The sequence below is a fragment of the Amia ocellicauda genome, chromosome 19, assembly GCF_036373705.1.
Source record: "Amia ocellicauda isolate fAmiCal2 chromosome 19, fAmiCal2.hap1, whole genome shotgun sequence".
NCBI classification, from domain to species: domain Eukaryota; kingdom Metazoa; phylum Chordata; class Actinopteri; order Amiiformes; family Amiidae; genus Amia; species Amia ocellicauda.
The window spans coordinates 20,450,894-20,464,560 of record NC_089868.1 but is presented as its reverse complement, the minus strand read 5'-3'; the positions used below and the strand labels follow the sequence as shown (position 1 = coordinate 20,464,560).

General features: G+C 38.2%; 1 protein-coding gene across 1 annotated transcript; it reads left to right on the top strand.

The window, feature by feature from the left end:
- Positions 1-2,645: 2,645 nt before the first annotated feature.
- Positions 2,646-13,548, top strand: abcd3a (ATP-binding cassette, sub-family D (ALD), member 3a). Its single transcript, XM_066692546.1, has 23 exons — positions 2,646-2,872; positions 3,734-3,770; positions 4,099-4,197; positions 5,736-5,824; positions 6,967-7,036; positions 7,513-7,610; positions 7,751-7,874; positions 8,014-8,070; positions 8,269-8,411; positions 8,488-8,557; positions 8,888-8,957; positions 9,233-9,330; positions 9,678-9,769; positions 9,874-9,965; positions 10,146-10,218; positions 10,366-10,429; positions 10,847-10,924; positions 11,133-11,198; positions 11,486-11,575; positions 12,137-12,256; positions 12,434-12,538; positions 12,728-12,784; positions 12,962-13,548. Exons 1-23 carry the CDS (start codon positions 2,763-2,765, stop codon positions 13,037-13,039), a joined length of 1,980 nt encoding a protein of 659 aa, XP_066548643.1. The 5' UTR covers positions 2,646-2,762; the 3' UTR covers positions 13,040-13,548.
- The last annotated feature ends 119 nt before the right edge of the window (positions 13,549-13,667 follow it).

Sequence of the window (13,667 nt, the reverse complement as noted above, 5' to 3'; positions counted from 1 at the left end):
AAGAAAGATATCGCTGCTCTAGAGGCAGTTCAGAGGAGATCAACCAGACTTATTCCAGGTCTGAAGGGAATGTCCTACTGAGAGACTGAGGAACTGAACCTTTTCACCTACATGGGGACTTGATTCAAGTCTTCAAAATCATGAAAGGCATCGACCACATCAAACCAGGGCAGCTTTTCCAGATCAGAAGGGACACACGCACCCAGGGACACAAATGGAAATTGGGCTTCAAGGCATTCAAGACAGAAAACAGGAGACACTTCTTCACACAGAGAGTCATCACAATCTGGAACAAACTCCCCAGCGTGTTCTTATAGCATGATGCTGCCACCACCAGGCTTGACTGTAGGGATGGTGTTGACTGGGAGTTGTGCTGAGTTGGGTCTACACCAAACGTAATTGTTAGCATTTAGACCAAAAATGTCCAATTCGGTCTTGTCATGTGCTTTGTTGCAAAAAATACAATACAGGCTAGTTTTGTGGACATTGTCCACTGATGCACATTTTCTCCCATCTCAGGCATTGAACTCTAACTCTGTCCAAGTTGTCGTTGGCCTCACAGTAGCATCCCCCAAGTTTCCTCCTTGCCCGGCTGCTCAGTTTGGAGGGAGGTCCTGATCTAGGCAGTGTCTGGGTTGTAAAATGTACCATCCATTTCTTGATGATTGAGTAGACTGTGCTCACAGGGATATTCAGAGACTAAAGTGCTGTGCTCAAAATGTTACAGTTAACATTGATACTGGGGTTTCCCTAGTTGATTGAGTTGAATGTAACCATAAGAGGTGTTGACATGTATGCTTAAGATTACACATACAGAAAAAAGGGCGCCAACTGTGAGAAAAATCATACAATGTTTGATTAATTATTATTTTATTTCCTATTCCTATTTCAGAAAGTGATTATTTTCAGATCACAGAACATATACAAATTAACTAACTGCAGATGTTTTACTCCACCTAGTGTAAGCCCAGTGCATTACATGATAAAGACTGAAGCATATTTATTCACATAGTTTTCAATGCAAAATCATTTTAGCTTGTATTTAGGTTGATCACAGTGGTAGTCTGTAGTCAAAGTACTAGTAGAATTTAGATTAGGAAGTAGTATATATCAATAATAGTATGCAAAAGTGAGTAGGTTAGTAGCTGGAGTATAATAGCAGGTATGTTAATCTAAATTATAATAATATTATTATTATTATTATTATTATTATTATTATTATTATCCAGTTTATTTTTGAATGTTCCATATTGTCGCTTCAACCACATCACTGGGGAGTTTGTGCCAGATGGTGACTACTCTCTGTGTGAAGAAGTGTCTTAAATGTGTCATAAGGAAATAAGAAATGTCATGTGCCGACTATGAGGCTGAGATACTTCTCCTCTCCAAGAACGTAGTGTGGTAAAAATACAGTAGTATATAGTGTGGTGTAGCATGGTAATAACATGGTAATATATGGTAAAGTGTAATATGGTGTAGCATGGAAAAACATTGTAGAAATGTGGTAAAATCATGGAAAAAACATGATAAATTCCTAGGAAGAAATATAAGAAGAACAAACCAACAACAGCAACAACAAAAACGACACGACATTGCCCTCTACAACCCTTTAATTAATTGATAACTGATATATTAATCAATTGTAGCCTATATACAAGTATAGCTCTTCAGAATAGATACCAAAAGCTTTAAATTGCCGCACAGGCCCCATGTTACACCATCGTGAGAATTAAGACTTGATTTAAGTCACTGACACCCTATTATGGATCACACACTTAAGAATTAGACACACAAATACATTTACAGTGGAAAAAAACAACACACATTTAACAATCAACCCCCTTTCTCCCCGTCTAGAAATGTTTTGGTCTAGGATCTGCTGCCACTGATCACCAGTAGCCGTGTTATCATGCTTTTACATCCTGTACAACTTGCACTAACAATGAAGAAATTGTAAATCGTCATAGGCTGCGTTCTTGTGGCGCAGATTTGCAGAATCCCACCGATCCCATTGGTGGAGGCAAAGCAGATCTGCACAAAACTGCAGCTATGCGCTCCAGGAATGTATGCATAATTCTACGAAAGCCGCTCTGTGATTGGCTGGTTTCTCATATGCGATTTATAATTTAATCATATGAATTAGTACACAAGGTCTGGTTTGTGAACTGTGAGAGGAACATATGTCTCATTGATTTATTTATGGACACCATTAATTACATCACACTGAATCAATCGGCTTTCTCACTCAAAGTACGTTTTATTTATAAATATATAATCATGTCCGGGGGATGGGGTTAATGACACAACATGAGTTTTATTTCTTAGCACACAGGTCAGCAGGTTAAACACAGACACGTGTTAGTTTCAAAAGATTGCGAAATAAACGACTCAAAAATGACATTGCTAGTCCTACAAAGCAAATATCTCAGTCCTATCCGTAGTTTATGTACACAAACAGACAGTACTACTACAAATACATATAGTGCATGTGATAATACGATAGCAAAGTTATATTGTAACGAACACATTATACATAAAAACACACTGTGTATAGTGTGGCGCGGGTTTCCGTAGGTCTGCGCGGCTCCACCAATGGGATCGGCGGAATCCCGCAGATCTGCGCAGAGCTGCGGACACCTGAGCTACAAGGTCTGATCTTATAAAGGGGAGCCCGCTCGGTGCAGCGCCTCCGTCCGTCTCCGCCCCCCGCATCCCGGCATCCTCTGCGCTGCTCTCTGACCGGCTCCCACTGTGTCGCAAACATGGCGGCGGTCAGTAAATACTTGACAGCCAAGAACTCTTCCATAGCCAGCGCCGTCCTCTTCGCCCTGTACCTCCTCAAGCGGAGACGCAATGCCAACAAGTCCAGCGGGTATGAAAGACCAGGAGCCGGGCTGGGAGCGCCGGGTCTTCCTCCTAGACGCGGCGTAGGGCGCAGGGCAGCGGGCTGGGGGGTGAGACAGGTGTGGGGTGTAGATGCCGCACGGCGATGTGATGAAGGGTAGCAGTGATGCAGTCCAGATAGAGGGTCGGGTTTTGGGCCGGTGTCATTAGTTGTTCAGTATCTCAATTATAACTGTAATTGTTAATACATTAATTTAGGAATGGCATGTACGTGTTCTATTGTTTTAATGTGGTAACAAAGGAGCTCTTTGTATTTTAATTGGAATAGTAGAATGCTGCGAATGCAACAAAAGATTCTAGTGTGGTCGAGTGCATTGTGCGCATTCTGCACCGGACTGTCAGACGTCTTTACTGTCGTCATTATAAAGGCGCTATAATAGTCGCCCACACATGCATATGCAGGTCTGATGGGGTGAACGGTTATTTAAAGTGTGTGTGTGTGTGTGTGTTGACACGATCTGTACACTGCGTGTCACAGAGAAATGTAGCGTAATTTGTGAATCTGCGGGGAAAGAATGGCAAATGACGCTTAGTCACGGTTGTGAAATGCAATGCAGTGAGCCGTGATGTCACAGCGGGAGCAGGGTCGACTTTCTGGCTCTGCTGTGAGTTGAAATGAGGGACGATCAAGGTGTTTTGCTTATTTGAATACTAGTGGTGGTAGTAGTCCATATTATTAATAACCTGAATAGCTCTATGGCAATGTCCATGTTTTTGTGCTTGAAATTGCGCACATGATGGCACTTGACTGCAGGTGTATTGTATTGTGTGACATGCATGGCTAGTAATAACTTTACATTGGAATACATACATTTTTTTCCCCCCACAGAAAGAGAGGTTCTTCAGAGCTAGCTGCAAACCATGATGTAAGTATTTTTGTTAGTAAATGTAAATCTTCCATTCAAATTGTTTGTTTATTTACCAGTATTTCCTTGCTGAAAGATACCGTGCATACGTTTTGGTGTGTTTGTAAAGGTACACTACAGGGCCATGCACTATGCTTTGAGGTATGAACCATTATTCAGTGATACAATTTCTGACAGTCCAAATCTGTGAATCACGAGAGTGTTTGTGTGTGGAGTTGGTGTCCCTGTTGTCTGGTAGTTGATCTCTTCCTTTTCTGTGTTGGGTGTCCTGTATTTGTATTGCATTGCAGTTGCATTGATACAACTTTCTTTCGCTGCCTGATTGCAGAAAGATGGGAAGAAGGAGAAGGCAGCGGTGGATTGGGTGTTTTTCTCACGGATATATAGGATTCTCAAGATCATGGTTCCCAGGACGGTCTGCAAAGAGGTGGGCCTGCATCTGTTGCTCCAATTCAGGCATTTTGAGAGAGAATTAACTGAATCCCTCAGTTCTTTGATTTCTGGATTTTAATACTTAATTCTGAGTGACTCAAAACTATTATTGAAATGCAATGATAAAATGTTCTTACACAAGTAATGGAGTGCAAAATCATTCTTTTGACTGCAGAAATTACCTTTCCATTGAGTGTTTGGCTTACTGTTGCATCATTTTGACTTGCAAAACTCCTTAAGATTAGATTATGAAAACCTGTTGGCTTGACGCTGCCGCTTATGGAATTTTACAAATCCACATATGAGAATAAGTGCCTGTTGGTGTACTGAACACTGTCCATGTATTATTTCTACAGTACATGATTGTATAGTTTTAAATCCTTCTGTTAAATGGTTATTGTAGCTATCCTGAAGCCTCAGTAATGGGCCTGGGCCTTTAAGTGATGCAGTAAGGTCACTGCACTGTGGCGCCAGAGACTGGGGTTCCAATCTTGCCCTGACCCCGAAACCCCCCCGAAACCCCACAGAACATTACATTTATTTATAGCTTTGGTTTAATCTAACTCACCCAAAAAACTTAAGTTCACTTGTATATTGAAAAACTGTTCGGTTCATCTTCTAAAATGTTTTGTTTTGAAATCTAAAAAAAAAAGTGTGTGTGTGTGTATATATATATATATATATATATATATATATATAATGCACCACAATCTAATGGAACACCAATTAACTAATTTGTCTGAACATTTGATTAACTGATGTTTTACCTCCAGCAAGCATTGCAGTTTCACTAAGTTGGTATCCTTTATATTGATAGTTTGGTGTGTCCAATATCTTGTTTCTCTATTGGCAGATATTGGAAAGTGCAGATTTGATGTGCAGTTTAGTTTTATCTGAGTGGGTTATAGCACATTTTTGCTACTAAAACCATTTGTGTGTAGCATTTGTAAGCAGATTTGAATAAAGCAGTTTTGAAGAAGCAAAACATGATCTGCTTTTTTGGAACACTTCACACTTAAATCAATTTACTTTCTCCTGTTTATTGATGTGGAAAGACACGCTTGGGAGCCAAAATGCTTTTATCACAAACAATCCATCAAAATCATACAAGAGTACTTAATTTCTGAAGAAAGCCATTACTTTCTTGACCGCCTACCAAGTGTTTTTTCTACACTGCTCAGCACAATACTAACCTTGGGTTTCATTCGGTTATTCAAATACTGATAAGGACAGGGTCAAAGCATCATAAAACCTGACTGCTCTCGAATAACCAGTGTTCTTCTTCCAGCTGATTTACGGCAGCAGCTTAAACGAGCTAACTTTGCAATGATTTAAAAAAAGGTAAATCCGGGTTATAACTGAAACCTTATCGTGCATCCAGTAGTCTGATTAGAGAAGTCTGGTATCTCAATACAGCAGCATTAGTCTGCTGAGTTGGACGGTTTTGGATGGAGTTTTATTTACTTACACTTTAGTCATTCCTCTCTATAATTTTTTTTGTGGTTCACACGTTGCTTATTTGTTCTTTTTCAGTCGGGATACCTGCTGCTGATTGCCGTCATGTTGGTGGCTCGTACTTACTGTGACGTGTGGATGATTCAGAATGGAACCATGATTGAAAGGTACAGTATGAAACGTCCAGGTCTGTATCATACCACCGGCATCTGTATGTCGATGTCAAGTATTCAGAAGCCACACTGAGGTAGTTGGAAGACAGCCATGTAGGCTGAAGTCACATTTATCCACCATTATTTATATAATAAAGATCTATAATTCAGTTTCTACATCTAAAATCTATTTTTCTATTAGTTGGATAAATGAGAAGAAACATTTGAAGAAGTGTCTCTTTACACATGATTTCCATTATAGAAGGATTTATTTTTATTTTTTTCCCCTCTGTGAAGTAATTTTGGTGTAAATGTTTTTTAAAATAACATCCACTGTTGATGGGATTACAAAATACATGACTACTTAAATTACAATGTAATAACTTTTTTTTTTAAACATGAACAGAGTTGCAAATGTAATGTTTCAGTGGATTAAAAAGCTTTGAAAGTTGTTTTTCAAGTGCCTTACCTTGTTTGATTTTGAATGTAACAATAACTTTAATTGAAACCCCAAAACTGGTAATAAAGAGTTTAATTTTGATCGACGATGAAGCACAGATTTTATTGTCCGATCTTACAAAGCAATCCTTGCACAATGTATAAACTGTATATTTTTACTCTGACTGTATAATTTTTGTAATCCCCTACAGTGGTATCATTAGCAGAGATATGCAGTTATTCAAGAAGCACTTTTATTGGTTTATTACTGCCCTACCTCTGGTAAATTTGTTTTCCATGTGGCTTGAGCACTGAAAATGCACTTGCATTAATAACTGTGTGCAGCTTTTGCTCCTGGCCAAATTTGTAGAAGTAGATCTGCATATTAATCGGTTTGATATTACAGAAAGTAACAGTATGCTTGTTTTGATGAGGTTACTACATATTGAAATTCATTTACAGGAAAAAGTTATTTAAAGAAAAAAAAAAATCTAAATTGGTTAGTTTTCCCTTAGCTAGACCAAATGTCTTTGTCTACAGCATCCTACACAGTTTCTGGATGCATTGTCACTGCATATTTCCACAATTTGATAAATCAGGTTCACGCTAATCTAGTGCCATACTGGGGGTAAATAAAGGCTGAAAGTTTATTCGGTGTTGTTCCTCGACTGCTGTAGCTTTGTTTATGTTTACATTGTTGTGCATGTTGTGATTTGCAGTGCAATTATCGGTCGCACAACAAAAGATTTCAAGAAGTACTTGTTCAACTTTATCACAGCAATGCCGCTTGTAAGTGTTTCTTCAATATTCATTTTTCTTAATTGAATTCCGTTTTGGCAGTTTCTCCCATTTCTTCACTTCTGTATTTGTGCACATTTATGAAATGGATTTTATAAGCAATACGTTAATCGCCACATACTTATGCAAGATATGCTTAAAGACATTGTTGCATACCTCAATGAAAGTGTGTTCTCCCCAGCATTTTGGGTACATTTGTATCCAAAACCGGGCGATTGTCAGAGTTCCTATTTTAATTTTAAAAAAGTGAACCAAGAATTATTTGTTTATTCTTTATAAATACTTAAAAACACATTAGTATTTATAGAATTATTCTAAAATCTTTATAGAATCCTTAGTTTGTTAGTAAAACACAGTATTAGGCTGATTCGCTTTCATCTCGGTATGTTGAATATCAATAACCATTATTATAGTGTAATTAAACCTTAATGCATAAAAAAATGATAAACCATGACTGTTCTTTTCAGATATCCTTGGTCAATAATTTCTTGAAGCTAGGATTAAACGAGCTCAAACTTCGATTTCGTGTAAGGCTCACCAAACACCTCTACGATGAGTATTTAAAGTAAGTATTTACATTTTTTGCGTTTGTAATTTGTTCACAATCGAGATACATTTTCAATAAGCAGCCTTTTACTTGTCTTTTCTTTAGTTTGATAAGTAATGTCAATATAGGAAATCCTAATCTCTCATGTCTTTTAACAGAGGTTACACCTACTACAAAATGGGTAACTTGGACAACAGAATCGCCAATGCGGATCAGTTACTGACCCAAGATGTAGAGAGATTCTGTAATAGCGTTGTGGATTTGTATTCCAACCTCAGCAAGGTAAAAACCACAATACTATCTTTCAATATGGTGTGTGTATAGATCTATAGACTTCACTCTAGGGTGTTAGACATCTCAAACCCTCTGTAAACTACAAATATCAAATGTATGTCAAATCTAAACTGAGTCTTCTTTCCAGCCACTGCTTGACATTGGTTTGTACATCTACAAGCTGACAAGTGCGATTGGTGCCCAGGTGAGTCCCATTTCTTAAATTTTGCTTTGTTAAATCACAAATTTTATGTCTGTAAAATTGTCCTGCTTGGAGTTGTAGTATTAGGCCTAGAGATTATGTTACTATGGTAGTTAAGTTGATTATTTCCGTTCATTGTTTAGGTTTCTCCCTGAATTGAGTGTAGCAGTTAATGTTTTTTATTTTATTTATTTTCCTCAGGGTCCTGCGAGCATGATGGCTTACCTAATATTCTCAGGTCTTATCCTAACTCGGTTAAGACGACCTATTGGCAAAATGACAGTGGCTGAGCAGAGATACGAAGGAGAATACAGATACGTTAATTCGCGACTCATAACGAACAGGTCGGTTGTTATTACCTTTGTTTCTGAGAACATAACCCATATTTTATAACCTGAATGTTTCATTGTTTCCACATAGTGAAGAGATTGCTTTCTATAATGGGAACGCAAGAGAGAAACAGACAATCCACGCAACTTTCTACAAACTGGTGAGATCATTGTCCCAGCAGTGTGTTAAAATTTTGTCCACCATTGCACTGATTTGTTAAGGTGGAATAAGAAGTGTTATTCTCAACAAGAAAGATTTTTTTCAAGGAGAAGTAATTTTAAGTAATGATTTGTGGGTTCCTTTGTTGAAACTAGCTCAATCCTATACATTTGTGTAACTCATGCTAAAATGTTTTTGAGTTTAAAACTGAATTCCAAGAGTATACTTTTTTTTTTTTTTTCTCAGAAGTATAAAATGCAGTAGCTTTTTGTTCTTGAGGTGAATGTAAACTTCAGATATCAACCTTAAAACCTGTTTTGTTTGTCCTTAGGTCGATCACTTGCACAACTTCATAATCTTCCGTTTCTCAATGGGCTTTGTGGACAGTATAATTGCCAAGTGTAAGTGAAAGCCTAATATTACACACCCTGTTTTAAGCACACTAATGTAATATTTACATCTATACTAGATCTTAATCTTTAAAACCTCAAACATAATTAGCATAATGGTTACCTCTGAGAATCATATAGGCCTTGTATTTCATTAGGAATACATGATGTAATCTGTGATAAAATCCTAGTGGTGTAACAATTCCTGTTTTGAGTGATTAATTTTCTTTAATCTCAACTGTGCCTACCTCTGGCTAGTGTTTATTGTCAAGTGTATCTCCTTCCAGATCTCGCCACAGTGGTTGGGTACCTGGTGGTCAGCCGCCCGTTCCTTAATCATTCCCACCCAAGGCACCAGACCAGCTCCCATTCAGAACTACTGGAGGTGAAGACTTTTGGGGAAAATCCCTGATTTATAATTTATTTAAAAAGCAGATCTGCTCTCTGTTGTGCCTGGAATCTGTTCAGGACACAGTTGGCTGTGTTTCTGTATTTTATATATTCCAAAAACTTGTTAATCACATTTTAATATAATGGTTAGTCATATTTAATGGGAACATCCCTGTGTTGCAACTCAGTGCTGCAAAGAGTAGTTGAAGCAAGAGATGGAAAACATGTTTGAGAGACACTATTAGAACAAAACCAAAGAATATTTGAAATGCACAGAATTGGTGCTTAGTCTTGGCCTTGGCTTATCCACGCATTTGATGTCTCCTGCTTTGTCTTCCATAGGATTACTATCAGAGTGGACGGATGTTGCTGCGCATGTCCCAGGCGCTCGGTAGGATTGTGCTGGCTGGGAGAGAGATGACAAGATTGGCAGGGTAAGGGACACTTATGGGACTGTTAATCAGATGGTTTTTATGTATTTTTTGGCAAAATACAGAAAGAATTGTTGGTATTCATTTACTCTGAATTTGTTCCTCAGCTTCACAGCTCGTATCACAGAACTGATGAAAGTGCTGAATGAGCTGAACTCGGGCAGATACGAACGGACGATGGTGTCGCAGCACGACCGAGGTATTGGTTTTATTTTGATTTCAAAACGTTTTCTCTTTAGACTTGGACCTCCAGATATTTCTTTTGAAAGTGTTTGGAAAGAATCAGATTTGAAAACTGCATTTAGGAATTCTCATTTCTCATCGTTCACTGTTCTCATCGAAGGACGATCCAATGATATTGCAAAATTGTATTCTATAGAATCCGAAACCTCTGAGAAAATCACGCTGGTGCCTGGTAGTGGACAAATTATCAACACTGACAGACTCATCAAGTAAGTGCATCTGGTTTATGTTCTGGATTTTACTTGCTTCCGTTTTGTCCAAAATCTACATACCCATGCCAGAATGTTCTGATCTCAGAATTACTCAGAACAACCAGTATCTAAAAGAATGAATGAATCTGACTATTTGTGTTTCAGGTTTGATCGTGTACCACTGGCAACACCTAATGGAGATATTTTGATCAAAAATCTGTCCTTTGAGGTATGATCACTGGGTTTAATTATACATGTTTTGTTTAATGTAACCATTGATGTAAAGAACTTAAACCTTATAAGGGCTTCACTAGACATCGCTGAAAAATATTAATCATTGTAAGTCGAGGATATTTCTCATTCTAGACCATTGTTTCCCAACCAGTGTATCATGGAATTGTTTTTACTGCACAACAATCTCTTAATTCTGCTTTTTAATTTGATGAGGAATTAATTTAATCGTAGGTGTGCCATATATTACAATAACAGGTTACCCATCTACTTCATTGCTTTACTTTATTAAAAATGTATTGACTTTGATGTACAAATCTATACCAGATTCAGTCTGGCAGAATCTCAAACATGGCTTATTAAAATGTACAGTTTTCAGATTCTTTGTTCTTAAATGCCCTTTTCTTTTTCAAAGGTAAAATCTGGGACAAACGTGCTGATCTGTGGTCCCAATGGTTGTGGGAAGAGCTCTCTCTTCCGTGTGCTAGGAGAGGTGAGAGGTCCAATACTAAAGCTGTGTTACCCACCAAGCATGACTAGCCTGCTGTGGCTTCTGAAACTCATGGTTTTAGGCATGATTCAAAACGTATTCAAATCAACTCTGAACAAAGACTTGTATTTCTGTAGCTGGTAGTCGCCACTTTACAGCACAGGCCTGAGTTGTGTACTAACAATAAAAATGTCTTCCCCTCTTTCCTTAGCTGTGGCCTTTGTTTGGCGGGCACCTCACCAAACCTGACAGGGGAAAGTTGTTTTATGTTCCACAGGTAAGAAACATTGAGTCGTCACTTCAGTTGAATAGTAGCCTGTGAACCTCTTGTGTCCCTTTGAACCAACAGATATCGGTTTGCTCATCCTATTAAACCGGTCTATCAACAATGTCAATATTGTGTTGCTGCAGCCCATGTTGTGATTATTCCCCCACTATATACATATATATATACACACTTTCATTATAAAAATAGTCTAGAACAGACTGTAAATGGAAATATATTAATCTATCAAGGTTTTCAAATCTAGATGTGATTTATGGACAATTTCTTATTCTGTATAGAGGCCCTACATGACCCTGGGGACTCTACGGGATCAGGTGATTTATCCAGACACCTGGGAAGATCAGAAAAGGAAAGGCATTGCAGATAAGGTATGAGATCTTTGCAGAGGTTTGCCGTCACATTGTGTCCGAGATTGTCATTGAGTTGCAATAAAATGACAATTAAAGAGGGAAGAATTTTAAGCATAAATAACTCTGCTTTTCTGTCTCTAACATGACGAGTTGATTTTTTACATGGTAATAGTTGAATGTAATCTTGATTCTGGTTCATTACAGCATCAGTATACTCTGTTTGGATATGTAGAGTGTGGAAAACCAGACTAATTAATCATTAATCCACATGAGGACATGTCTTTTTACATTTACACTATACATATATATTATGTAATGTGCCTCTGATTTTCTTGGTATTTCCTGTACATTCTGACTTGTATCTGCTTTTCTGTAAACTTTGACCAATTGAAGTTTTTGCAGAATAACCTTTCCTAAGCCCTGCAACTTGATACAGTAGTTGGACTTAGTTTGTTATATTTGTATTTATGCAAAATTAAAAATCAGACGTTTGAAATGGCATGTGTTTTTTTTTTCTCACTAAATGTGAATTAAGGAGAACTTAATGGAGACGGTTTGTCCTGTGATTTTTCTGTACAGGTCCTGAAGGAGTACCTGGACAATGTGCAGCTGGGGCACATCCTGGACCGGGAGGGGAGCTGGGACATCGTGCAGGACTGGATGGATGTGCTTAGTGGAGGAGAGAAGCAGAGGATGGCTGTAAGGAATGACGAGTTTTAAACATTTCTTACTATAATCGCCAAACCTGAGCTTTAAGTAGACCGGTTTTAGGTGAAGATGTTTTAAACCAGCTTTTGAATGTAATTGGCATACCATCTATACTATGGTGTAACATAGTGATGCATACGACCGTATCTTTTGTGTTTGTGTTCCTAGATGGCGAGATTATTTTACCACAAGCCTCAGTTTGCCATCCTGGACGAGTGCACCAGCGCAGTGAGCGTGGATGTGGAGGACTACATCTACAGCCACTGCCGGAAGGTACGGAGACGCCAAGTCCAGCACTGCACCTTCACGAGCAGGATGGCTTGATCCACACAGCTGAACAGTTTTAAAAATCCTCTTAGTGGCTGTCATCCACTATTTTTAAATGAAATGCATAGTCCTGTTCACTGTATGAAATAAGACAATCGGTTCTATTACATGATCAATGTTTCTCGATCTTTACAGGTCGGCATCTCCTTGTTCACGGTTTCTCACAGAAAGTCCCTCTGGAAACACCATGAGGTAATGTATAATGGAGCCTAAAATAAAACTGTAACTTCAATGCAAGTCTTGTGTAGCTCTGCTCCTTGCAAAAATGCATGGTTTTCATCTTTAACGTCTTAAAACACATCAGTGCATTTCGTTTAGTTTCGAGGCTTGTGGCAGGACGATGTAAAGATGTCTGCTTTCCTTTCCCAGTACTACCTGCACATGGATGGACGGGGGAACTATGACTTCAAAGTGATCACTGCGGAGACCGTGGAGTTTGGATCATAAAGCGCGGTGATGGAAATGCCGTCCTATCGAACGAAGATCCTACATAATTCTGCACTAAAAGCTGTAAAATAAACCTAGGAATTTTTTTTAATAATTTGTAACTTTGTCAGTTTTGAAGATACTGTATTTAAACCTGGAGATCAGATTAATCTGTAGTATGTTGCTAATTGTATATTTTATCTAACTGTAATTAATACTGTAAGTTCCCGTCTATACACTGGGCAGCATTAATGGGATTCACATGACACATGAACTAGATAGAATAGACTTAATCATTAAGACGAATTTGCCCATACAACTACTTGTATGAGTCCAATGCAAGAAGCATAAGTTTGGGCCTTCTTGGGTGATTCTGGGAAACATTCAAGTGTTTTATCTTTTTTCACCCTGATCTCATGTCTTTGCTAAATCGGAGCGTTCCTTTTATTTTTAAATTTAAATAACACAGTGGTTGCCTGGATATATTGGTATTCAGTCTAATGTAATAATGATTAAAGAATTAAACTTGACCTTTGTAAAACTAGTTGGTTTTTTTAAAGGACATGGAGGTAACATAGGAATGCACTACTTCGTGGCATGCACTTGGGATCTTAAATCATTTGAACTGAGAACTTTCATTAAAAAAAAA

What these genes read in the sequence shown, in the direction of transcription:
- abcd3a (XM_066692546.1), top strand. Translation starts at nt 2,763, where the DNA reads ATGGCGGCGGTCAGTAAATACTTGACAGCCAAGAACTCTTCCATAGCC. An exon ending in AATGGAACCATGATTGAAAG is followed by an intron (nt 5,825 to 6,966) that starts GTACAGTATGAA and finishes TGTGATTTGCAG; the next exon opens with TGCAATTATCGGTCGCACAA. An exon ending in CCCATTCAGAACTACTGGAG is followed by an intron (nt 9,331 to 9,677) that starts GTGAAGACTTTT and finishes TGTCTTCCATAG; the next exon opens with GATTACTATCAGAGTGGACG.